The 27871-nt window shown below is 46.6% G+C and overlaps 1 protein-coding gene across 1 annotated transcript in view; it reads right to left on the bottom strand.

Moving 5' to 3' along the window:
• Positions 1–27871, bottom strand: part of BAIAP3 (BAI1 associated protein 3) — a 260632-nt gene that overhangs the window by 36379 nt on the left and 196382 nt on the right. The window contains exons 15-20 of the mRNA XM_030212396.1: positions 22728–22845; positions 18203–18327; positions 17995–18085; positions 11630–11686; positions 6855–6952; positions 4317–4368 (exon numbers count right to left, since the gene is read on the bottom strand). Of these exons, the coding sequence (XP_030068256.1) occupies positions 4317–4368; positions 6855–6952; positions 11630–11686; positions 17995–18085; positions 18203–18327; positions 22728–22845 (541 nt within the window). The remainder of the gene's footprint in view (positions 1–4316; positions 4369–6854; positions 6953–11629; positions 11687–17994; positions 18086–18202; positions 18328–22727; positions 22846–27871) is intronic.

Raw genomic sequence — 27871 nt, 5'->3', positions numbered from 1 at the left:
CTACGCCACTGACGCGTCCTGCCCAATGGACTATATGGAAACACCTCTCTCTTAGCATGGAAATGATCATTACTAGTATCAAGGCCAGTGCTGTTCCTTGGTCGGCTGCCACCCAGGACAGATCGCCGCTGTGCACCCCCCCCCCCCCGGGTGCAGTAATGTCCCCCCCCCCATATGTAGCACAACACCCCCCCGGCACATCACCTCCAAGCCCCCCCCCCCCCGGCTGCATTCTTCTTACCTGCTGGGGTGCTGGGAGCAGCCATGCAGCTGTCGGCTCTGCAGGTTCCCTGCTCCCTCTGCCCCGGAACAGGAAGTAACAGCAGAGGGAGCAGGGACCCAGCACCCCTCCAGCTGTGTGCACCTGGGGCGGACCGCCCCGCCCTCAGTACGCCACTGATCAGGGCTGTCTTATGGGGTGGACAAGCAAGATGTTTACAGGGGTATCAAGACGGGCAGGGGAGTGGAAGAGGTGAGTGTTGTGGGGAGGTAGAAAGTACCACATTGCCCCCTTCTGAATCAATTTGTCAGCAGACAATTCCAAAAGCACAGAGAAGCACTGACAGCAGCCCTTGGCCAGGACACCACTTTTTTTCCTGCAAAGTAATGGCAACAACATTACATGGATTTGGGACTGGCCTGGTGGCAGCACGGTGTGTTGGGATGCGAGCACCTGGGGTTGATTCATAGGATGAGCTTCTGCTCCGTGGCTCAGACAGAGGTGCAGTATATGTAATAACTAGAACTCCCTCCTAGGAAGGAGGGAGGTCTAGTTATTACATAACACTGACATCTGGAGGCTAGAGTTAGGGTTCACAGAGGAAGGCTTGTGCTGTGCGGTCCCTCGCTGAGGTCTGTCACTGGAGTGGTCAGGCTAAGTGAGCTGGAACCGAAACTGCGCTTACTAAAGTCTCCAATGACCTATTACTGGCTAAATCCAGAGGTCAATATTCCATCCTCATTCTTCTTGATCTTTCCGCTGCTTTTGACACTGTTGATCACAGCATACTTCTCGATACCCTGTCCTCACTTGGATTCCAGGGCTCTGTCCTTTCCTGGTTCTCTTCCTACCTCTCCCTCCGCACCTTTAGTGTTCACTCTGGTGGATCCTCTTCTACTTCTATCCCTCTGCCTGTCGGCGTACCTCAGGGTTCTGTTCTTGGTCCCCTCCACTTTTCTATCTACACTTCTTCCCTTGGTTCATTAATCTCATCCCATGGCTTTTCCTACCATCTCTATGCTGATGACTCCCAAATCTACCTTTCTACCCCTGATATCTCACCTTGCATCCAAACCAAAGTTTCAGCGTGCTTGTCTGACATTGCTGCCTGGATGTCTCAACGCCACCTGAAATTAAATATGACCAAAACCGAGCTTCTCATTTTCCCCCCCAAACCCACCTCCCCGCTCCCCCCGTTTTCTATTTCTGTTGATGGCTCTCTCATTCTCCCTGTCTCCTCAGCTCGAAACCTTGGGGTCATCTTTGACTCTTCTCTCTCCTTCTCTGCTCATATCCAGCAGACCGCCAAAACCTGTCGTTTCTTTCTTTACAACATCCGTAAAATCCGCCCCTTTCTTTCCGAGCACTCTACCAAAACCCTCATCCACACCCTTGTCACCTCTCGTTTAGACTACTGCAATCTGCTTCTTGCTGGCCTCCCACTTAATCACCTCTCCCCTCTCCAATCGGTTCAAAACTCTGCTGCCCGTCTTGTCTTCTGCCAGGGTCGCTTTACTCATACTACCCCTCTCCTCAAGTCGCTTCACTGGCTCCCTATCTGTTTTCGCATCCTGTTCAAACTTCTTCTACTAACCTATAAATGTACTCACTCTGCTGCTCCCCAGTATCTCTCCACACTCGTCCTTCCCTACACCCCTTCCCGTGCACTCCGCTCCATGGATAAATCCTTCTCATCTGTTCCCTTCTCCACTACTGCCAACTCCAGACTTCGCGCCTTCTGTCTCGCTGCACCCTACGCCTGGAATAAACTTTCTGAGCCCCTACGTCTTGCCCCATCCTTGGCCACCTTTAAATCTAGACTGAAAGCCCACCTCTTTAACATTGCTTTTGACTTGTAACCACTTGTAACCACTCGCCTCCACCTACCCTCCTCTCCTCCTTCCTGTACACAATAATTGATTTGATTTGCTTACTTTATTCTTTGTCTATTAGATTGTAAGTTCTTTGAGCAGGGACTGTATTTCTTCTATGTTTGTGCAGCGCTGCGTACGCCTTGTAGCGCTATAGAAATGCTAAATAGTAGTAGTAGTAGCTGGAAGGAAGATATACACAGAGGAAAAACCCTATGTTGTACATGAAGGGCTCATGGTACCGCATGGTTCTGACTGAGCTAAAAGCCCATAGGAATAGGAGGAAACTGCAGCATTTATATTGGTTCAGTGCAAATCTGGGGGACCTTTCTTCCTTTTGTTTTCACGATTAAAGTCTTGACGTTTTTATTCCTTGGAATGCACTTTTTCTCAAGCAATAAATGAGCATTCTTTTTCTTTGCGATTGTTTTCGGTAATTTAATAAAGCTTAAGTTGAAAAATAATTTATGTGGTTAACTTTGGAATTAAGTACATACATCCTTTTTCTTTTTCATTTTGGTGCTGGTAAATACATGGAAGCCAATATTCAAACAGGTCAATATTCAAAGATCCTCATACATTTAGCAGCCACTGCTATGCATACAAGTCCTCCATCCATGAATTCTCAGCGGAAGGGGGTAATTCTCTATAGATGCCTAAAGTAAGGCACAAGGATGATGCGACTAAGTGTGAATTGTATCATGGCAGTTGTGTGTGCAACTGCCATTGCTGGATACTATTGTAAGGTGGGAACATAACTGCTAGTATTCTATAACCTGCGTGCATAAGTGCTAGGCACACCCCTGACACACCCATGTCCCTCCCAGGTCCATGCCTCCTACAGTTGCATGCTGTCATGAATTGCCTAGCCACTTGCCTGGGGTTACCCCGTGGGTACTTAGAGGGTCCATCCCCAGCACAGCTCAGGTTCACCTGCTTCTTGTGCTCTACACTAGCACCTTCCTCCCACCTACTGGGTCACAATCACCTCTGGGCGAGTCTCCCACTCTCAAATTACCCCCAGTGATTTCTAGGCTACTGGGGCCACACTCCCAGTGCTCCCACACGCTATTATCTCTGATCATAGGGTAAACGTGCGGGAGGATTGTTGGGGGGCGCGGGCAGAGCATCAGCCCGAGTGGGGAGGGGGGAACGTCTGGCTCTGTGTCTTGGCAGCTCTGCTGCTCATGACAGTATTCAGCCCCACTACAAACCAGCAGACTAATTAACATCGCTCCCTGTCCTCCCTATTACCTCTTTTCCTTTGTCCTATAAACACTGTAGTTCTTTTCTATTGATTTCTTTTTTTGCCATTGTGAACCACTATGATGGAAGTGGAGGAGTGGCCTAGTGGTTAGGTCCTGAGGAACTGAGTTCAATTCCCACTTCAGGCACAGGCAGCTCCTTGTGACTCTGGGCAAGTCACTTAACCCTCCATTGCCCCATGTAAGCCGCATTGAGCCTGCCATGAGTGGGAAAGCGCGGGGTACAAATGTAACAAAAATAAAATAGATACTAATGGAGATTCTACATGGAATGTTGCTACTGTTTGTACTATTGGAGATTCTACATGGAATGTTGCTATTCCACTAGCAACATTCCATGTAGAAGTCAGCCCTTGCAGATCACCAATGTGGCCGCGCAGGCTTCTGCTTCTGTGAGTCTGACGTCCTGCACGTACGTGCAGGACGTCAGACTCACAGAAACAGAAGCCTGCGCAGCCTTCTACATGGAATGTTGCTAGTGGAATAGCAACATTCCATATAGAATCTCCAATAGTAGCAACATTCCATGTAGAATCTCCAATAGTATCTATTTTATTTTTGTTACATTTGTACCCTGCGCTTTCCCACTCATGGCAGGCTCAATGCAGCTTACATGGGACAATGGAGGGTTAAGTGACTTGCCCAGAGTCACAAGGAGCTGCCTGTGCCTGAAGTGGGAATCGAACTCAGTTCCTCAGTTCCCCAGGACCAAAGTCCACCACCCTAACTACTAGGCCACTCCTAACATGCCCATACCTATGATAAAATATGGGCGTTTGATGTAAGAGGCACAGCTGAGTATATATTAGTAAAGTTCTGGAAATAGAATTTGGGGATGTTAGTGGAATCTAAATTGCAAACTTACACAAGAATTGTAGCACTGAGCTCCAGCATTTGCACTTCATGGTGGAAAGAGAATGTGAAATGATCAGAGTAAAAACAACAATATACATGGCTTACCAGTTTTTCAAGCTGACGGTAGGTGATACTGAACAAATCCACCTTTACAATACTGGAAAAAAAAAGCACAAAATATTTGGGGTACGTTGCATAAGTTTCTTTATTAAGATACTTTCATATATGATTTTGTGGGTATTTGCTTTATTAAAAAAAGCTAGAATCCAGCTTATTTATAGAAACTACAATACACTTTTTCTGAACTGCAACTTGTATTTTCAGTGCACTCGTGTGGGTAAAGTCATCTCACAGTGCTGGAATGGAGCAGCTCTTCCAGAGCTCAGAAGCCAGTGTAAAGATCTGTGCATGGACGGCCTTTCCCGGGTGCAATTTCCTCAGCACTTTACTTAGAGGCCAATGTTCAAAAGTCATTGTTAACATCCACGTACGTGTAGAGCCACCACTGAACTTACTGAACGTGGAACAGCGATTAATGCTCAAAGGAAATCACATGCAAATGAGATGCGCGGAAAGTCTATGTGCAGCAGGGATAAGCAGTATAAAATGTTTTGTACTTTTTTGGGATCTTGCCAGGCATTTGTGACCTGGATTGGTCACTGTTGGAAACAGGATGCTGGGCTTAATGGACCTTTGGTCTTTCCCAGTATGGCAATACTTATGTACTTATGTACTTGTGACCTGGATTGGCCACTGTTTGGAAACAGGATACTGGGCTTGATGGTCCATTGGTCTGACCCAGTATGGCTACTCTTATGTTCTTATGTATGTTCTCTTTAATCCAATGTCACAGGAGCAGCACTAAGAACATAAGAATAGACATACTGGGTCAGACCAATGGACCATCTAGCCCAGTATCCTGCTTCTAACAGTGGCCAATCCAGGTTACAAGTACCTGGCAGAAACCCAAATAGTAGCAACATTCCATGTAGAACTCCAAAGAGTAGCAAGATTCCATTCAGAATCTCAAATAGCAGCAACATTCCATGCTACCAATCCCAGGGCAAGCAGTGGCTTCCCCATGTCTGTCTCAATAGCAGACTATGGACTTTTCCTCCAGGAACTTGTCCAAACCTTTTTAAAACCCAGATACACTAACCGCTGTTGCTACATCCTCTGGCAAAGAGTTCCAGAACACAAAATATGTTTGTTTAAATAAAATTTTCTAACAACAATAAATACCATCAAATTCATTCTTGCAACCAGCAAGATTCACAAGTTTATGTCATTGTTAACAACCTGACATTTTCGACTGAATCTTTGTCAGGAGCAAGAATAACAAGAATCCCAAATAAATCATTGGTGTGCAAAAGGAACCTACGGGAGAAAAGGCACAACAGATCCAGTGGGATGCAGGGACAAATGAAACAGATCAAAATATCAGAATAAAACAAAACAAAATTATCAAAGTAAATGAAAAAAAAAAAAGAACCCCCCCAAACCAAAACCTCAAAACCATCACCTTTCAGCCACTAACCAAACAAAGGCAACCAAGTGATACATTTTTTTCAAACATAAAAGTACCACCAACTATACATATGTATAAAATGATTTATATCAACAATCTTTCTAAACAGCATTGTCAAATAATCATAACCAACTATTAAAAGCAGAAAATTACACATCAGGGGACTAAACAAAATGAATGCATATATACACATGCACATCTTTATTTAATAAAGAATTTTTCCATCGGCAGAGAACAGGAAAAGTTCTTTTCAAATACTGACCACAGGGTGGCACTATGGCTAATGCATATTTTATTGTTAAAGTGATAGGGGAAGAAACGATTCTCATAACAGCCTGCTGAGGTGATGAAGGTGATGTGCATGCAAGCAAGATTTGTGCAACAAAAATGATTCTGGTTACCGTATCTCAAAAAAACAGTGGAATTAGAAAAGGTACAGAGAAGGGCGACAAAAATGAGAAAGGGGATGGGACGACTTCCCTACGAGGAAAGGCTAAAGCGGCTAGGGCTCTTCAACTTGGAGAAAAGGCGGTTGAGGGGAGATATGATAGAGGTCTATAAAATAATGAGTGGAGTTGAACGGGTAGATGTGAAGCGTCTGTTCACGCTTTCCAAAAATACTAGGACTAGGGGGCATGCAATGAAGCTACAATGTAGTAAATTTGAAACGAATTGGAGAAAATTTTTCTTCACTCAACGTGTAATTAAACTCTGGAATTCGTTGCCAGAGAATGTAGTAAAGGCGGTTAGCTTAGCGGAGTTTAAAAAAGGTTTGGCCGGCTTCCTAAAGGAAAAGTCCATAGACCATTATTAATATGGACTTGGGGAAAATCCACAGCTTATTTCTAGAATAAGCAGCATAAAATGTATTGTACTGTTTGGGGATCTTCCCAGGTACTTGTGACCTGGATTGGCCACTGTTGGAAATAGGATGATGGGCTTGATGGACTTTCGGTCTGTCCCAGTATGGCAACACTTATGTAGTTATGCCCTCAAAATGGAGAAATCCCTTTAGGTAGCACTTGCGTTTGCTTTCTGAAGTTGAGCTGAGCATATTAATGATCTTTCCTATAAAAAGCTGCTGGTGCTATCAGGGGAGGGTCTGTGCCACGTACCTGACAAACAGCTTGTTGTACACACTGTGGCTCTTCTGTAAATCCTCATGCACGCCGTCCGCCAGTTTCACCAGCCACTTGAGTTGCTCCAGCTCGTTCTACAACAAACAGATTTGTCAACATGACAGTGTGTTCACACTGTACAGGTCTACAAAGGCAGAATAAGCTCAATAAAAGGCCATTTTATCCCAAGTCCATGCCAGGTAATATTTTATCACAAATGCTCCATAGCAAAATATACATGCTGAGGAGAAAGTATTATTATTATTAGCATTTGTAAAGTGCTACCAGACGCATGCAGCGCTGAACACCTGACACAGAGAGACAGTCCCTGCTCAATAGAGCTTACAATCTAAAAATACAGACAGACAAGACAATTAAGGGCGAGGGAAGTACTGGGTGAGAAGGAACAAGGGGAGGGCAATTGAGTAGTGGCTAGGAGCCAAAAGCAGTGGTGAAAAGGTGGGTTTTCAGCATAGATTTGAAGACAGGTAGAGATGGAGCTAGACGTACAGGCTCAGGAAGTCTATTCCAGGCATAAGGTGCCACGAGGGAAAAGGAACGAAGCCTGGAGTTAGCAGTGGAGGAGACGGGGGGGGGGGGGGGGGGGGGGGGGGATGACAAGAGAGATTTGGCCAGTGAGCGGAAGTCACGGGGAGGAATGTAGGGAGAGATGAGAGTGGAGAGGTAATGGGGGGCTGCAGAATGGATGCATTTAAAGGTCAGTAAGAGAAGTTTGAACTGTATACAGAAGCGGACAGGGAGCCAGTGAAGTGACTTGAGGAGTGGGCTAGTGTGGGTATAACGACTTTGGCGGAAAATAAGTCATGCTGCAGAATTTTGGACAGACTGGAGAGGAGAGAGATGGCTGAGCGGAAGACCAGTGAGAAGTACATTGCAATAAAAGTAAAAGGTCTGCAGTCATACGTGTGCAACAGCTACAGTTTAGACAAAGGAAAGAAGAGTTATATTTGTAACTCCTTGAGGGGCCCCTTTTACTAAGACGCGTAGGCACCTATGTGTGCCCAACGTGCGTCAATTCGGAGTTACCGCCTGGATACCGCGTGTCCCGGGCGGTAATTTCATTTTTTACGTGAATCTGCTACGTGCGCTAAAAAATAATTTTTTCTTTCAGGTGCGTGGTGGAAACCGGGTGATAATCGTTATCCTACCCGCATAGACGCTTACCGAATGGCTACTGCGTGAGACCCTGCCGCTAAGTCAATGGATGGCGGTAAGGTCTCAGACCCAAAATGGATGCCTGCCAGTTCTCATTTTGCCGCACGTCCATTTTTGGCAAAAATGTTTTAAAAAAGGCCTTTTTTACAGGTGCGCTGAAAAATGGATTTGCGCATGCCTAAAGCACGCGCCTACACTAGCGCAGCCCATTTTTCAGCGCACCTTAGTAAATGGAAGTAAGGAAACAGATTGACATAAGGCATTTTTTAAAAAAGCAAATGTGGAAGATTGTCCTATATAGCACCATCTAAAAACCTGATTGATTCCTGGATCTGGCTCCTATTCCTTAGGCCAGTGGTTCCCAAACTTTTTTGGTTCAAGGCACCCTTAGTGTCGCAGAAATTTTTTGCAGCACCCCCCACCACCACCACCACACAGGTGTCCATCACCCTCCCTCCCGGCCACACAGGTCTCTATCGTCCCCCCCCCTACACATCTTGTCCAATATTTCTCCCTCTCTCCCCCATGCACCATCTCTCCCTTCCCACCACCCCTATGTCCCAACATTTCTCCCTCTCTGATCCCTCTCTCCTCTCCATGCAGCATCTCACCCTTCCCATCACCCAATGTCCAACATTTCTCCCTCTCTAACCCCTTTCTCCTCTCCATGCACCATCTCTCCCTTCCCACCACCCCTATGTCCAACATTTCTCCCTCTCTGACCTCTCTCCCCTCTCCATGCACCATCTCTCCCTTCCCACCACCCCTATGTCCAACATTTCTCCCTCTCTGACCTCTCTCCCCTCTCCATGCACCATCTCTCCCTTCCCACCACCCCTATGTCCAACATTTCTCCCTCTCTGACCTCTCTCCCCTCTCCATGCACCATCTCTCCCTGCCCACTACTCCTAAATCCAACATTTCTCCCTCTCTGACCCCTCTCCCCTCTCCATGCACCATCTCTCCCTTCTCACCACCCCTATGTCCAACATTTCTCCCTCTCTGACCCCTCTCCATGCACCATCTCTCCCTTCCCACCACCCCTATGTCCAACATTTCTCCCTCTCTGACCCCTCTCCATGCACCATCTCTCCCTTCCCACCACCCTTATGTCCAACATTTCTCCCTCTCTGACCCTTCTCCCCTCTCCATGCACCATCTCTCCCTTCTCACCACCCCTATGTCCAACATTTCTCCCTCTCTGACCCCTCTCCATGCACCATCTCTCCCTTCCCACCACCCCTATGTCCAACATTTCTCCCTCTCTGACCCCTCTCCATGCACCATCTCTCCCTTCCCACCACCCCTATGTCCAACATTTCTCCCTCTCTGACCCCTCTCCCCTCTCCATGCAGCATCTCACCCTCCCCTCGACCCCCATATCAAGATAAGAATGAAGGGTATTAGGTTCTTATGAAAGGAGTAGGTTGAGGGCAACCCATATTTGCCAGATGCTTCAATGAAGCTGTTACCTGTTTTCACCGATACTTCAAAACAGGTTTTCCTTGTTCAAAAATAAATTTATGGTTTGCCCTATTCCTCCAGTTCATTGTTGTTAAGGTGATGTTAAACTATATCCCTTTGGAACAACCCAAGTCTCTTTATTCTGTCTCTCCAATCTTTATTCTTAGCACCTTTTGGCTGCTTCCCCCACCCTCCCAGCATTAGAGATCACAGCTCAGCTGTGATTGGTCACGGAGCCTGTCTAGCGCTTAAAAGGGCGATCCTGATTTGGAAAGGAAGAGCCTCATTCCTTGCTTCCCAATCAGGATTGCCCTTTTAGGAGCCAGACAGGCTCCATGACCAATCACAGCTGAGCTTCGTGGCACCCTTGTGAGTTCGCCGCAGCGCACTGGGGTGCGTGGTGCACAGTTTTGGGAAACGCTGCCTTAGGGCATCAGTGCCTCAGAGCAGCACAGCAGCAGCAGTTAGAACCTCTCAACCAGGGGCGTAGCCAGACCTCACGGTGGGAGGGGGTCAGAGTCCGAGGTTGAGGGCACATTTTGAGTGCCACCCCGCCACCGCCTCGCCTCCTTGCCGCTTCCTCTCACAAACAATTACCTTTGCTGGCGGAGGTCCCCAAGCCTCACCAGCCGAAGCCTTCTTCAGCACCGGTCTCTGGCGCAGCCGCATTCGCTGCCCTGCTCTTCTTTCTTCTTGCTCCTCATGTGAACGCTGACGCTCCTTTATGTGAAACTGAGAAGGCGCGTCAGCGTGCACAGGAGGAGCAAGAAGAAAGAAGAGCAGGGCAGCGAACGCAGAGACCGGCGCTGAAGAAGGCTTCGGCTGGCGGGGGTTGGGGACCCCTGCCAGCCAAACCAGGGGCCCAAATGAAATTTGTGGGGGCCCAGCCCCCCCCCCCCCGTAGCTACACCCCTGCTCTTAAGTAAACTTGTCCTGGTGACCCCACACTCGGCTAGGCTTAAAGCATGAACTGGAGACCAGGCGGCTTTAACTCTCGCATATTCACTGTGGATATCCTGAAAACCTGACTCGTTGTGGGCTCAACAGTACGGGTTTGGAAAACCTATCATAGAATGGCTCAACAGTTTGATACCACCAGACTGCGCATGCGCTGGTTTCCACACTTGCCAACAGGAGATCTGTCAACTAAATGGCTGAGCTGGATAGGAGAAGAGAAAAGAAAAGAAAGGAATTAGGAATTTTAAAAAGAACGGCATATTTCCCTGCTATCAAGAGCTCATGGCATCATAGCCTTAGTAAAGGCGGTTGTTAGGGGGGAGGGCAAAGAGGGCAGCTGTCCTGGGCCCTGCAGTCCAGGCATCTTTCCCCCTTCTCTCCACTACAGTCCATCTCCTCCTCCCTTCCCTCAGCTTTCCAAACTTCTTTACAATTTATTTCCCTTCTCAGAGGGGCCCCAGGGCAGCAAGCCATCCTCACAAGCTGCCTCCGGCTGACCACGAAGGGTTCCCTCTCCACTTATGGTTACCATATGGCTCCAGAAAAAGGAGGACAGATTGAGCCAGCAATTGCTTTCAATGGAAGTAATTGAGCCAGCCGGCTTTTACTTCCATTGCAAAAACGCGGCTGGCTCAATCCGTCCTCCTTTTTCTGGAGCCATATGGTAACCCTATCTCCGCTGCAATTTCTTGTTTCTGCCTGGGTGGATCGCAGCAGAGAGCGGGGGAGGGGGGGGGCAGCTGGAGGCAGTTGGTGAGGATGGCTGCTGCACCGGGGGTCTCCTTTGAGAAGAAAAATAACATATTTAAGGAAGACCACAGAGTGAGGTGAGGGGAAGGAAGGGAGACAGACCATGGTGGGGAAAAGGGTTAGAGATACCTGCACCGCGTAGTAGCAATGCAGGTGGGGAGATAGGGGAGAGGAGAAGGGGATCATCAGGGGCCCCCTCCTTAATTTCTGCCCTGGGCCCCACCATGTCTAAAACCAGCCCTGGAGGCCAGTTCCCGTTCAGCCAGAAGCCCAATGGGAAAAGGAGCAAGGAATGCATTAATAAATAAAAAGCCGAAGAAATGAGGGTCTTGATTTACATACCGTACATTTTTGATGCACGTAAATGACTGGATTCTGAATCAAAAGGAAAATGACATCATTTTGACTCTATGTGGTGTACTCACCTTCTCCTTGGGCTTCAGGTGAGTGCAAGTTCCTTCATACCATTCTAAGGTGCCTTTCTAAAACAAATCATTTATTTTTATTTAGTCACATTTTAAACTAACTTTCTAGCACAGGACTCAAGCTGACATAAAAACAATACAATATCAAACATATAAACGGCAAGTGACCGTACTCACTTGCAAATGCGCAGTACGGACTTCCCTCTCTGTCTCGCCCTCATGTCAAGACGTCAGAGGGCGGAACAGAGAGGGAAACATAGTCGAATTGTCGGACGACGCTGCTGCCGCCTGAAAAGGAACATCGCGCGAAACAACCTCTCCCCATCCCCGCCGCCGCTCCCGCCCCCCTCCGTATCAGGCCCCCTGCACTGACCTGACAGCGCCTCTCACCTCCGTGTGGAAGCGCTGCAGGCAGCAGCAGAGCGATAAGGGAGGGGGGCGGCAATGAGGGTAGCTGGACATGGGGGGAGGGCAGTGGGGAGAGGCCATGGTTGCTGGACGTAGGGAGAGAGCAGGGCACAGAGGAGGGGTTGGTGCACATGGGGGGGGGGGGGGGAGGCCAAGGGAAAGGCGAGGGTCGCTAGATATGGGGGAGAGGATCGGTGGACGGGGTGAGGCCAGGGGAGAAAGGAGGGCTGCAACACTCGCCCGTTTTTACGGGCTTAACGGCTAGTAGAAGAATAAACAATTAAATATCAGCTAGGCCAAATCAGTACCTAAAGGCAGAAGCAAGAGTAAAATGAGTAATTCTTATTATTATTTTATTTGTTACATTTGTATCCCACATTTTCCCACCTATTTGTAGGCTCAATGTGGCTTACATAGTACCGGAGAGGCGTTTGCAGGCTCCGGTGTGAACAAATACAATGTGATGTTGTGGTAAGATCAAGTTCATGTGGCACAGTCACACTGGGGAAACGTACATCGGAAGAGTTGAGTTTTGTCCATTACGTACTTTTGTTTTGTTGTTTTGTTTGTATGTATGTTCTTATAACTTTTCTCCATGTAGTTTTGTTTGTGTCTGATTTGTTTTTGTACCATTTTCTTTATAGTTTCCTGCAAAGTGTTTTCATCTCTAGTAGCTCATTGTTGAAGAGGTTTCACTATTTTATTTTTGTTTCATTTGTACCCTGCGCTTTCCCACTCATGGCAGGCTCAATGTGGCTTACATGGGGCAATGGAGGGTTAAGTGACTTGCCCAGAGTCACAAGGAGCTGCCTGTGTCTGAGGTGGGAATTGAACTCAGTTCCTCAGGCCCAAAGTCCACCACCCTAACCACTAGGCCACTCCTCCACTGCTGCTACTATTTGAGATTCTACATGGAATGTTGCTATTCCACCAATGTGGCCGCGCAGGCTTCTGTGAGTCTGACGTCCTGCACATACGTGCAGGACGTCAGACTCACAGAAACAGAAGCCTGCGCAGCCTTCTACCTGGAATGTTGCTAGTGGAATAGCAACATTCCATGTAGAATCTCCAATAGTAGCAACATTCCATGTAGAATCTCCAATAGTATCTATTTTATTTTTGCTACATTTGTACCCTGCGCTTTCCCACTCATGGCAGGCTCAATGCGGCTTACATGGGGCAATGGAGGGTTAAGTGACTTGCCCAGAGTCACAAGGAGCTGCCTGTGTCTGAGGTGGGAATTGAACTCAGTTCCTCAGGACCAAAGTCCACCACCCTAACCACTAGGCCACTCCTCCACTGCTGCTACTATTTGAGATTCTACATGGAATGTTGCTATTCCACCAATGTGGCCGCGCAGGCTTCTGCTTCTGTGAGTCTGACGTCCTGCACGTACGTGCAGGACGTCAGACTCACAGAAACAGAAGCCTGCGCAGCCTTCTACCTGGAATGTTGCTAGTGGAATAGCAACATTCCATGTAGAATCTCCAATAGTAGCAACATTCCATGTAGAATCTCCAATAGTATCTATTTTATTTTTGTTACATTTGTACCCTGCACTTTCCCACTCATGGCAGGCTCAATGCGGCTTACATGGGGCAATGGAGGGTTAAGTGACTTGCCCAGAGTCACAAGGAGCTGCCTGTGCCTGAAGTGGGAATTGAACTCAGTTCCTCAGTTCCCCAGGACCAAAGTCCGCCACCCTAACCACTAGGCTACTCCTCCACCTCCATCATTAAAGGTATAGCAGAGAGAGGGAGCGAAGCTGTGGCGTAGCCACAGGTGGGCCTGGGTGGGCCAGGGCCCACTCAATTAAGGCTCAGGCCCACCCAACAGTAGCACACGTTTAGCGGTAGCTGGTGGGGATCCCAAGCTCCGCCAGCTGAAGGCTTCCCCCTGATGGTAATGAAAACGCTATTCTCCACGATACTGGCACCTGCGCATGCTCAGTTTTCAGCGCATGCCTGCTGCAGACTACTAAGGTGGAAAGAAATGTTTTCCCACCAGCTGAGATTTTTTTTGGTGGTGGGTGAAGGGGAGAACACTTGATGCCCACCCACTTCTTGCCTAGGCCCACCCAAAATCTGTTGTCTGGCTACACCCCTGGAGCGAAGCACACACAAAAAGCCAAAGAACAAAAGAAAAAGCACCAGGGGCCTTCAAAAAAAGGGGGGTAGAACCTTTAATCATATATGTTGGTGAAACAAGTTTTGAATGGACCCTTGGCATAAAACAATAAAAGCCTCTGTCCTGGGACCATAGAGCTTACCTTCAAGGATCAGCATCTGTCTCCTTCCCTTTTAGGATACTGCTGATTGGATATTGCAGGCAGGTGTAAACCTTATCCCTTTGGAACAACCCAAGTCTCTTTATTCTGACTCTCCAGACACTGGTCAGGAGGGACCCAATCTTTATTCTTAGCACCTTTTGGCTGCTTCCTCCACCCTCCCAGCATTAGAGATCACAGCTCAGCTGTGATTGGTCACGGAGCCTGTCTAGCGCTTAAAAGGGCGATCCTGATTTGGAAAGGAAGAGCCTCATTCCTTGCTTCCCAATCAGGATTGCCCCTTTAGGAGCCAGACAGGCTCCACGAACCAATCACAGCTGAGCTTCGTGGCACCCTTGTGAGTTTGCCACGGCGCACTGGGGTGCCGTGGTGCACAGTTTTGGGAAACGCTGCCTTAGGGCATCAGTGCCTCAGAGCGGCACAGCAGCAGCAGTCAGAGCCTCTCAACCAGGGGCGTAGCCAGACCTCACGGTGGGAGGGGGCCAGAGTCCGAGGTTGAGGGCACATTTTGAGTGCCACCCCGCCACCACCTCGCCTCCTTGCCGCTTCCTCTCACAAACCAATACCTTTGCTGGCGGGGGTCCCCAAGCCCCGCCAGCCAAAGCTTTCTTCAGCGCCGGTCTCCGGCGCAGCCGCGTTCGCTGTCCTGCTCTTCTTTTTTTTTGCTCCTCCTGTGCTCGCTGACGCTCCTTCTCAGTTTCACGTAAAGGACCCTTGGGTCCATTCCCCAACGTATATGATTAAAGGTTCTACTCCCCTTTTTTGGAAGGCCCCTGGTGCATTTTGCTTTGTTCTTTCACTATTAAAGACAAAGTGGTGCAAACCATTTCATTTACTGACACACTATCTGCCACATGGCCCCTAGGGATAAAATATGCCCTGCAGCAGATAGCATGCACGATCCGTTAGTAAATGAGCCCCATAATGAATATTGATCCAGATGTTCTAAATTAAAAAAAAGAAAGAAAATATGCATTTTTAATGTCTTCGTCTGACACTCACAGGGAAATTCTTTTTGTCTGACTCACTCCACAGTGCTGAATGTTTTCAATCGCATTTAGCCTGTGGCATAATTGAAATGTCACTTTTCATTAAAAGGACTAGACCAGGGGTTTATAGTTCTTCTGGATTTGGCTTTTTGTTGTCTTTTAATAAAAGAGAATACGATAAAGGCCAGTGCTTCTGTGAAAAAACAGTCATGATCGCTGAACGAGGTTTTCCTTGCTCAGCGTTCCCTAAGGCTGGGCTATTAAGTGGCAGACTTTTTTCGACTGCTGAACTGTCAGTCAGGGAAGCCTCTCTCGCTTATGGCTGTGATTTAGCACATGGTTCTTAAACTTATGTGGTGAATTTAAGGGGTAATTTATAAACTTTTTGCACGTGGAAAGGGGCTTTTAGAAAAGTGCAACTGTATGTGTGTGCACAGATGTTTCCATGCCGAAAATATTATAGGGGTCAAAAATACTGACGTACTTACAGATGTGGAGGTAAATTCAACAGAAGTCGCCTAAGTTAGGCATCAAACATTCGGGCACTAAGCAACTGCCTTATTATATAAAAGTTGCTAAAACTTGCATGCGCAATTTAATTGGATAATGAGCTAATTAGCGTCAATAATTGGCTATTTTAACAATCAATCATTGGCACTAATCATATTTAATTGGCATTTACAAGTGATTATAAAAGGGGATATGGAAATGGGAGCAGAGGCCCACCTCCCTAGAACCACCCTCCCATCGCCATTTTCTGCCCCCCCCCCCCCCCGCAGCTGCCAGTGCCCCCCCCCCCCCACCCCCCCCCCCCCCCCCCCCCCCCCCCGCCTGCCAGAATACTAAATCCCCCTACAGATGTCTGGAAAAAGAGATACCTGGAAGACACCCTTGGCTGGCAGGGTCCCCAACCTGCGCCAGCTAAAGCGTTTGTCCCGCACTGGTACCACATTGCCTGACGCCCTGTCCGTGCACGCTCGTTTTAATGAAACTGGGCATGTGCGAGTTGGCGATAAGGGCTCCTGCAGGGCAATGCCCGATTATCGCCAGGTTACTGCCGCACAAGTCATTTCTGGGAGTTTTCTTTTTTCCCCTGGAAATGGCACGCACTCGGGGCAGAACTACCCCTGGGAGTCCCAATTTGGCATTTGGTAAGCTTTTGTTGGGCTTACCAACACTTTCTGAAAGACCCCCTTATTGTCACCTAGTCTTTGTACTTTTGGAACGAGTAAAAAAACTGATTTGCTTCTACTCGTACTACACCACTCGGGATTTTGTAGACCTCAATCATATCTCCCCTCATCCGTCTCTTTTTCCAAGCTGAAGAGCCCTAACCTCTTTAGCCTTTCCTCATATGAGAAGGGTTCCATCCTCTTTATTATTCTGGTCGCTCTTCTTTGAATCTTTTCTAATTCTGCTATATCTTTCTTTTTGGGATATGGCGACCATGACTACACACAATACGTGCTGAGCCCAATGTTATTAGGAAAGGAATGGAAAACAAAAATGAGGATGTTATAATGCCTTCGTATCGCTCCCTGGTGCGACCGCTTCTCGAATATTGTATTCAATTCTGGTCGCCGCATCTCAAAAAAGATATAGTGGAATTAGAAAAGGTGCAGAGAAGGGCGACAAAAATGATAAAGGGGATAGGACAACTTCCCTATGAGGAAAGGCTAAAGCGGCTAGGGCTCTTCAGCTTGGAGAAAAGGCGGCTGAGGGGAGATATGATAGAGGTCTATAAAATAATGAGTGGAGTTGAACGGGTAGATGTGAAGCGTCTGTTCACGCTCTCCAAAAATACTAGGACTAGGGGGCATGCGATGAAGCTACAATGTAGTAAATTTAAAACGAATCGGAGAAAATGTTTCTTCACTCAACGTGTAATTAAACTCTGGAATTCGTTGCCAGAGAATGTGGTAAAGGCCGTTAGCTTCGCGGAGTTTAAAAAAGGTTTGGACGGCTTCCTAAAGGAAAAGTCCATAGACCGTTATTAAATGGACTTGGGGAAAATCCACTGTCTCTGGGATAAGCAGTATAAAATGTTTTGTACTTTTTTGGGATCTTGCCAGGTATTTGTGACCTGGATTGGCCACTGTTGGAAACAGGATGCTGGGCTCGATGGACCTTTGGTCTTTCCCAGTATGGCAATACTTATGTACTTATGATGTTAGGCACCAAATCCACGCTAAGATAGTATTCTGCAAAAGGTGATCTGCATGGAGTGACCTTAGCGAAGACCTTAGAAGGGCAGGCTTCTACATGCAATGTTGCTAGTGGAGGAGCAGCCTAGTGGTTAGTGCAGTGGACTTTGATCCTGGGGAACTGAGTTCAATTCCCTCTGCAGCTCCTTGTGACTCTGGGCAAGTCACTTAACCCTCCATTGCCCCTGGTACAAAATAAGTACCTGAATATATGTAAACTGCTTTGAATGTAGTTGCAAAAACCTCAGAAAGGTGGTATATCAAGTCCCAGTTCAATTTCCCTTTATATATGTGTGTGTGTGGTGTATGCTGCATTTGTTTTATCTTTGTGATTTAATGTTTCTTCTTTGTATGCCATCCTGAATGTTTTGTGAGTTTTGAGGAGCTGGTACAGAACCGCTTTTACTATAAATAATAAATAACACTATAACACACCAGCGTATGCAGCCTATATATTGAAAATACAAAACACTGTACCTTTAAAACCGCTGCAATTTCTAAGTGAAGCTCATTGCGAAAGGGACACACCATTTTAAAAGTCTTCATGCCATGGATTTCACTGAGACACCTGAGAAGGGAGGAAAAAAACCAAAGCGATTCAGGTCTAAATGGCAGAAGTGACATTTCGGCAGAGCGTTTGTTACAGCTCTGCTAGAAATGGGCTTTGCCTTTAATTTCCTGTTACCTCAGCATGAATTCAAGGCGAGTAACAGCAGTGGTGTTGGGGACCGGGAAGACGTCTCTCAGTCTCTTCAGCAGTAAGAGGCAATATTCAGTGAAAAGGTTAAAGCTTTCAGCTAAGCTCTGCTCCTGGAAAATAAGATGCAAGCTTAGGGGAGCCCATCTGTAATGAAGCGATTAAGTTGGTGGCATATTCCGCTCTTGAACTGATTCGCTCTCATATACCCCTGGATTCTATATATGGCATATGCCCAAATTGTGCACACATTTTAACTGAGTAACGAGCCGTTAATTAGCAATAATTGGGCTCTAATGACTAATTATTGTGGTTAATTGGCTCCAATTAGGATTTGCGCACACATCTTGCTAAGCACTATTCTATAAAGATTTGCATGCATATCTTTGAGGGGCCCTTTTACTAAGCCACGGCAAAAAGTAGCCTGCTGCATCTTTTGTGCGTGCGCCAGGTCAGTTTTTACCACGTTCTGGAAAAGGGGTCTATTTTTAAGGGGCTGGAAAATGGACGTGCGGCAAAATAAAAACTAGCACGTGTCCATTTTCAGCCTGAGACCTTACTGCCACCCATTGACTTAGCGGTAAGGTAGGTATGCTGCGTGCGCACACTGCCGTCTACAGCCTGGTAAGTACTATGTGCTGAATTCAGAATTACCGCCCAAGGCACACAGTAGCCGGGTGGCAATGCCAATTTGGCGCACGCTGGATGTGCGTAGGCCCCTTACGTGCCTTTGTAAAAGGGCCCCTTAGTGCACAACTTAAATGGGGGGTGTGGCGATGAGTGGGTCAGGAGTATTATAGACTTTGGGGGAATCTGCGCCCAACTCACACGCCAGGATTTATATCAGGTTTCAGATGGTGTCAATCCTCGCACCCAAAGTTGGAGCACAGATCTTGGCACTTTGCGCTATTTTATAAATGGCGGGCAACTGAGAGCGCCGTTTATAGAATAGCGCTCCGCAAGGATTTTTCTTGGTGCCCAAATATGGGCGCCATTTACTAAATCTAGTCCATGGTGTGTATGCCAAAACTTGGATTTAGCGTTTTCTTACCCACTGCTAGAAGAAGGTCTAGTCTAGATATTTCACCTGAACCAGTGGTGTAGCTACGTGGGGCCTGGGCCCCCGTAGATTTGGCCCTGAACCCCCCTGTCGATGACCCGCCCGACCTCCTCTTCCGCCGCCAACCTGCCGTCGCCTGCCTTTGCTGGCGGGGGACCCCAACCCCCGCCAGCCGAGGTCCTCTTCTTCTCACAAAAGGTTTCCTTCTGTGAGTCTGACGTCCTGCAAGTAGAATGTGCAGGACGTCAGAAACAGAAGGAAGCCTTTTGCGAGAAGAAGAGGACCTCGGCTGGCGGGGGTTGGGGTCCCCCGCCAGCAAAGGTAGGCGACGGCGGGCTGGCGGCGGAAGAGGGGGTCGGCGGCAGGGGGGGGGGCAAAGTCGGCAATGGCGGGGGGGGGGGGGGGGGGGGTTGGCTAAAATGTGCCCCCTCTCCTCGGGCTCTGGACCCCCCTCCCGCCGAAGTCTGGCTACGCCCTTGACCTGAACCAATGTTATGTGATCTAAGCAGAGTGCTAGTTCCCAGGATATGTTAAATCCTCCCACTTTTATAAATCAATGTTAGTGTGGCTAATAATTTAGTACTAATAATCTTCAATTGCAGAGGGTTTTGTTGTTTTAAATTGGTGATTATGTTATTATGTTTGTATTTTTATGACTACTGATTGTAATCTATTGTTATGCTTGATGAGAATAGTGAATGGTTGCATATCAAGTAAACAGATGAAATTGAAAACTCAGCTGAGATACTGAATATATATTGAAAGTTAAAATATAGGGGTCGATATTCAAAGCTATTTTTTTTATATTTAAATGTGTTTATTGATTTTAAACATCCTAACAAGAAGTCACTTGCTATTGAAATACAGCCATAGTTCAAAATAAATTGTAGTTTTAAATAATAACATAGGAAATAACAAAATAATATTATTTTCATCCTTTCACATAAAATAATTGCTTTCTTAGACCTCATCATAAATGGAGGCGGTAGGAATTAGAGAAGATTAAACCAAGTGGCAAATAAAAACAAAATAACATGGTGACGTAATATTCCCACATATATTATTATTCTATTTTAACTGTTTCGAATCAAGAAATGATTTTAAATGTTCCAGTGCGTGAAAGGTATACTTAACCTGACCCAATTTGACTATACATTTACATGGAAACACTAGAAAGAAGGTCTCTCCTGTCCTATATCAGATGTTTGTGATTTCAATGCCAGGAAGGCCTTTCTTCTATGTTGGGTTGATTTCGTGACGTCGGGAAAAATCTGAACCTTAACTCCACCAAAGCACGTTTAAAAATTTTTAAAGTACAGTTTCATTATATTATTTAAGATATTCAAAGCTATTTAACGAGTCAGGAAAGGCTCCCGCCCAGTTAAATCGCCTGTCCAGGGTATTTAGGCTCTTAACCTGATAGGCCCTTCCATTAGTCGAACTGAGGTGGGGGCCTCAGGCAGCACTAATTATGGAGTGACATCTTTCCCCCTTCCTTCAGCTCACAGCTGAGGGAATTAACGCTAGAGCGTCCCATGCAAGCAGAGGTAGGTTTAATTAGGGTCTGGCATCTGACATCATCTGCCTCAGACGTCAGTCCAATCCCTGACATAGCCAATCAGGACCGAGACCCTGTTGCTATCATGCTTGTTTCTCTTTTTCTGCTTTATTTGTCTTCTGCAAATTCTCTTTCTAGTGTAAGTTGTCCATTTTAATTTTCTCCTCTGTTCTCTCTTGTTCCATTCCTTCGTTACACCTGTCACTAACAGATTGATTTTTTCCTTTCAACCATTTCCTCTCTTTTTTTTCTTTTCTGCCTCTGTCCACTCAAATTTCACTCCCTCGCACACCCTTCTTTTTAATTTTCAGCTACCTATCAATTTTCCATCTCCTCTCACTCCCTAGCTCTCCTTTCTCAGCCTTCTATTTCCTTCCATCTACTCCCCATTACCACATTTCTACCTCTGTACTCCTTACTCACTTCTCACTCATTTTCTTGCCACCCCCTTTGACTTTTCCCACATGGTTCCACCATTTCCAGAATCTCCTCTCCCTCTCTCCACCCTTGTCAGGCAATAAAGACTGGAGTGGGCTGCATCTCCCTGTCCCTTTCCCTCCACCCCCTAGCATCTTTCTCTGTCATCTCTCTTCCCTCCTCCCCCCCATGGTCCATTATTAGTCCCCCTCTTTTCTGTTCTTCTTCCTTTCCCCGTAATGTACCATCTCTTTCCTCCCTCCATCCCATTGTTCAGCATGTATTCCTCCCTTCCACCCCCATAATCAACGTTTTCCCCTCCCTCCTATCCCCAGTTCCAGCTTCTCTCTGTTTCTTCCAGAATGCCCTCCCATCCAGCATCTATCCCTCCTTCCCCACTATCTGTTTCTCTTCCCAACTTCTCTCCCTCCTTCCCCACCACCCCGCATCCACCACCTCTCCGTTTCTCTTCACAACTGCCCTCTCATCTAGTAACTCTCTCCCCCCCCCCCTATGCACCACCCCCAGGTCCACCATCTCTTCCTTTTTCTTCCCAACTACCCTCCCATCCAGTATCTCTGTCCCCTTCCCCCCACACCCCATGGGGTCCAATTTCTCTCCCTTTTTCTTGCCTCCCTCCATCCTACTGTCTGCCATCTCTCTCCCTCCCTTCTGTTTCCAAGCTCATTATTTTTTCCCCTTCACCTTCCCCCACCCTCATTCCAGAATCTCCACCTCTCTTTGAACCCCTTCCCCCCACCCCACTTTAGTTCAGAAACAGCTGCTCCAGGGCGACCCTGTGGGCTGGCATGTCTTCCTCTTCTCTCTACCCCCATCCGGCGTCTCCTTCACCTTCCCGGTTAGTCTAACTTTAAAGTGTTATTTTTCTTTGCAGAAGATTCCCGGCATGGGAGCGATTGAACCATGCTGCCTTCAACCTCCTCAGTACACTCTCCCTCTGCCACGGCCCACCCAGGCAGAAATAGGAAGTTGCATCAGAGGTGGAACAGACTGCAGAAGAGGGAGAGTGTGCAGAGGAGAACGAAGGCAGCATGATTGAATTGCTCCCGCGCCGGAATTCCTCTGTGAAGAAAAATTACATTTTAAAGTTAGACGGACCGGGGAGATGCTGGACGGGGGTGGATAGGAGGGGAAGACATGCAGACCCATGGGGACCCACTGGAGCTGTGGGGCCCAGGGTTGTTGCCCTGTTTGCCCTCCCCCTAACACCGGCCCTGGAAGTTATGTGCCTAACTTCCATTTAAGTGCCCGGTTAAGCTTTTAATTGGTGCCTAACTTGTACTGAACTATATAGAACTAGGGGATATATGGCCGAAATCTTTCAGTGGCTTTCTTCCTCTTTCTCAGAGGAGCATAGTAGATACTGGCAAGCAAGGATCACATGGTCACCAAGTTTGTCTAAGGGAGTGTGGCCCCTACAGTATTTAGATTAAATGCTTTGTACTGGGAAAACTTACTTGCTCTCTCTGGCACATATCTGGATCCCACTTATCTTCAATACATCTCAGGAGTTCCAAGAGGTGGCTGTAGTCCATTCCCTGCATCTGGTGGTGCTTGCTGCAGGCTTGCCATTTTCTTTTGTTTGCATGAAAGAAAGAAACCTTTCTCACTGAAAGAGCTCAAATTAAAATGAATTCAGACGTGTTCGGGCATAAGAAATGCAGCAAAGTGAGGGGTTCCGATACATTTAGAGGGTGAGAGGTGCTAGCCTCTCAGCATACCTTGCATAATTATAAAACACTTGCAAATATTACATTTCTAAGCACTTCATAGATTGTTGAAATGTTTTTGGGGAGAACTGACAGCTTCTGCTTGCAGCTTTCGGCTTCCAGCTCAATCAGAACAAGGGCTATGATCTAGGGACATGATCCTTCGTTCACAACTATTTGGGGATTTTATAACTCCCTATTTTAAATACCAACTCACCTATCTCAATCGCTGCAGTGACTATCCTTGGGCGGAGGTCACACACTAGGACTCTTTCAAGAGCCATGTAATCCTAAATCTATCCTCTAGGTGTCACCACTGCACGAAGATGGGAACTCCTTTTCCAGAAGCTCTGAAAGAGCTGGTCTTGGAAAATGGAAGCAGTTTATTCAGAATATTCATATCAATATCAAGGACCCAACACGGTCCGTGTTTCGGCGCCAAAGCGCCTGCCTCAGGGGTCATAATCGACTTTCTCTGAGAAGAAGCTGATAGGCTTGAATTCCTTTATGTATGCAAGTTAATCCACAGAGAGAACAAAAGAATAGCCAACCGATCAGCAAACACCATGGAAGACATGACTCGGTAACCCAACCGAGGGCCACTACATTCCAGGGCACAGAGCTGCCACTGAACTGTGTAACCCACCAGTGAGGTTTTATAACTTTCAAAAAGTGCCTCAGAATAAAGTTTCTTCATAACCTTTGGTGTGGCTACTGGATTCGTGGCAAGAGACTCAAGTTAACGAAGCAATCTAATTTGATGAACACCATTGGTGCTTTATAAATAACATTTCCTTTTGCATACAATGATAGGATTTGTAGTTGAAGGACATGTGGGAAAAGAGCATCATTCACAGATGCCTGATAGCAGTGTAAGATGGACAGGCTGCTGAAGAGTGCTAATTATGCCCTTCAGCCCATGAAATACACAGCCAAATGCTTTCTTCCTGCTCTTGACACCCATTAATGGGGAAAATTGCTCTGGCTTGATACAGTGTAGAAGAACATTGCACAAAAGAAAGAAAAGCTTACCACAACTTCACATAACATTGTGAACCTTTTGGGCATGAAAGAAAATCTTTTTGCTAACAATGAACGGCGATGTTTTATTTGGAACGTCTGTCAAAAGCTGTAAAATAAACATTTGGTTTTACCTGCTAATTTTCTTTCCTTGGGTCCTACCAGACCAGCCTAGTCACATTGGTTTTGCCCCTCTACCAGCAGATAGCAACAAAGGAAAGAAACATGTGGATCCTACTCTTTATAGGGCACTGTGCAGCCTACAGTTCCTCAGTATTTCTTTTTGTTACATTTGTACCCTGCGCTTTCCCACTCATGGCAGGCTCAATGCAGCTTACATGGGGCAACGGAGGGTTAAGTGACTTGCCCAGAGTCACAAGGAGCTGCCTGTGCTGGGAATCAAACTCAGTTCCTCAGTTCCACAGGACCAAAGTCCACCACCCTAACCACTAGGCCACTCCTCCACTGTTGCTACTATTGGAGATTCTACATGGAATGTTGCTATTCCACTAGCAACATTCCATGTAGAAGTCAGCCCTTGCAGATCACCAATGTGGCCGCGCAGGCTTCTGCTTCTGTGAGTCTGACGTCCTGCACGTACGTGCAGGACGTCAGACTCACAGAAACAGAAGCCTGCGCAGCCTTCTACATGGAATGTTGCTAGTGGAATAGCAACATTCCATGTAGAATCTCCAATAGTAGCAACATTCCATGTAGAATCTTCAATAGTATCTATTTTATTTTTGTTACATTTTGTACTCCGCGCTTTCCCATTCATGGCAGGCTCAATGCGGCTTACATGGGGCAATGGAGGGTTAAGTGACTTGCCCAGAGTCACAAGGAGCTGCCTGTGCCTGAAGTGGGAATCAAACTCAGTTCCTCAGGACCAAAGTCCACCACCCTAACCACTAGGCCACTCCTCCACTGTTGCTACTATTTGAGATTCTACATGGAATGTTGCTATTCCACTAGCAACATTCCATGTAGAAGTCAGCCCTTGCAGATCACCAATGTGGCCACGCAGGCTTCTGCTTCTGTGAGTCTGACATCCTGTCGTACGTGCAGGACGTCAGACTCACAGAAGCAGAAGCCTGCGCAGTCTTCGGAATGTTGCTAGTGGAATAGCAACATTCCATGTAGAATCTCCAATAGTATCTATTTTATTTTTGTTACATTTGTACCCTGCGCTTTCCCACTCATGGCAGGCTCAATGCGGCTTAGGTACTTATTTGTACCTGGGGCAATGGAGGGTTAAGTGACTTGCCCAGAGTCACAAGGAGCTGCCTGTGCCTGCCGTGGGAATCGAACCCAGTTCCCCAGGACCAAAGTCCACCACGCTAACCACTAGGCCACTCCTCCACTCTATTTCTGTAACCAAGTAACCTCCCCTGGGTCCCATCCAGTGAGGAACGGGTGCCTATAGCCCAACATTACTTTACATTTTTTTAAAAATTATCCCAAACAGAAGGCAGTCTCTTTATTCCAAAGAACTGCTCCTCTCTGTCTGGGAAGGGAAAAAGTTAGACTAACGAAGGTCAGAAGCACCATCAGGGGCAAGGAGAGGGATCTAGACTCCACTGGGTGTCATCCCCTGAATCAAAGGGGTACCCAGTTGAAGTCCCCTCTGTTGCTCCTTCACTTGAAAATATCAGTTCTTTAAGTGGGTCCTGGTAGTCCCAATAAACCTTCCAGACTGAAGCTGCACAGATTGCATGTTTACCATCTGCTGGAGTCGAAGAATACTGAGGAGCTACAGGCTGCACAGTACCCCTATAGGGGGTAGAATCCATAAGCTTCTGTTCTATGCCTAGCTTGTAGTAGGGAGGCAAAGCCCATGCATCTGATCAGGACTGGTCTGGTGTGATGATAAGAAAAGTCCTTTACCTATGACTGCATGGAAAGGAAAGCAAAAACTTTACACGATCCTTGCTTCTAAAGCAGCATAAATGGATGCCTGAGTCTCCCTTTCTATAACAATGTTTCTGACTTTTTTCCTTTACCAGTAGAGACATTATGGACATCATTTTTTGCAGGCTGTAAAGATAATTAGTTATAATCTTGAAGATACAGTATAATATAATCACAATTTCTTTAAAGAATCATCATAGGGTTTTACTCACTGGGAATATCGGTAACCATGTATCATCAGAACTAAGTGTACGTAACAGTATCTCGCCGGAGAAAATACATATAGACAAAGAAATTCCACTGTTTAGGAAAATCTGATCTTTCATTAGGTCAAGTCACCAATAAAGATGATCCACCATGGACTTCAGGAGCCTATATATTAGGCTTCTACATGAGCAAAAAAATCACTCAGCTAATGCCAGGATCCAGGTGTGCATGGATGACATGCTGGCCAATTTACAAACACGGAATCTGATAGCTGATAAAAACCATAAAGCTCATCCATTCTTTCCAAATCTTTCCTGTTGCAAATGCTGTAGACGCTATTTGATCTCCTTCTTTACTGTTACTTTCTCTCAGACCAGTAGCCTCTGTGCTTGTCCCCAGCTTTCTTGGTTTCTTTTATTTATTTTTTATTTTATTGCATTTGTATCCCACATTATCCCACCTATTTGCAGGCTCAATGTGGCTTACATAGTTTTATAAACATTGTCATTACAGGATAGCAGATACATTTAGCGCTGTGCAGAAATTAAGTGAGGGAAGAAGGAAGAAGGAAGAAGGAAGGGAGGGAGTGGTTAGGGTAATTATAGAAGGTGGGCTTTCTTAACTGAGTGGGTTGGTGAGGAGTACTGGTGTGGCTATCGGTTCTCATTGTAGGCCTTGCGTTTGCATCCAACACCCTCTCAGGCCTGAGCAGGCGGGTACCGATTTATGCCATAGACAAAAATCAGAGAAAACGCGGATGGTATAGTCTGAAGGAATTTTATTTTATGACCCGTCTTTCATACACAGCACAGGCAAAATTTAAAACTCCAGCTGCTGAGGACACAGAGCCACAAGGAATAGCAGGGGCAACCTGACAACGTGAATACACACAGCAAGTGTCTGGTAAAAATGCCTGATATAAAAGTCAGGGCTTCCTAAATCTGTCCTGGCGACCCCTCAGCTAAATCAGACTTTCTAGATGTCCAGAATGAATATGCATGAGGCAAATTTGCATATACTGGTCAGTGGTTAAAGCATTTGTTATGCTGCCTGATGCCATTCTCACATTTTGAACGAGTTTGCTGATTTTTCGATTTGACTTACATTGATTGTTTATCACCCAGAAGACGATAACTCTTGAATGACAGTTTCCTGATCTTTTGATTTTACTTTTTTATGCTTACCTTGATTATCACCAAGACAACTGTAACTGATCCCTGATGCAGGCAGAGTCCAACACACGGTCTGTGCTGGGTCATTTTAATCAACATTGTGGCTTGATATTCAATTGGATTCCTGTGGTTCTTCTCTACTGCTTCTGGCCAGCTTCTTGCTGAACTGATTTAGGAAGCCCTAGTGTCAGTGTTATCGCTTCATCCGGCACCTCTCCCCATGTCATGCTTTGCTCAATTAAAACTGCCCATTAAAATGGAACATAAGAATAGCCTTACTGGGTCAGACCAGTGGTCCATCTAGCCCAATATCCTGTTTCCAACAGTGGCCAATCCAGTGGCCACAAGTACTTGGCAAAAACCCAATTAGTAGCAACATTTCATGCTACCAAACCAAGGGCAAGCAGTGACGTCCCTCGTGTCCATCTCAATAACAGACTATGGACTTTTCCTCCAGGAACTTGCCCAAATCTTTTTTTAAACCCAGATACACTAACCGCTGCTACCACATCCTCCGGCAACGAGTTCCAGAGCTTAACTACTCTTTGAGTGAAAAAATATTTCTTCCTATTTGTTTTAAAAGTA

The sequence above is a fragment of the Microcaecilia unicolor genome, chromosome 8 (genome assembly GCF_901765095.1).
Source record: "Microcaecilia unicolor chromosome 8, aMicUni1.1, whole genome shotgun sequence".
Lineage (NCBI taxonomy): Eukaryota > Metazoa > Chordata > Amphibia > Gymnophiona > Siphonopidae > Microcaecilia > Microcaecilia unicolor.
The sequence above is the reverse complement of the archived record's forward strand: the minus strand, read 5'-3'. Positions and strand labels throughout refer to the sequence as shown.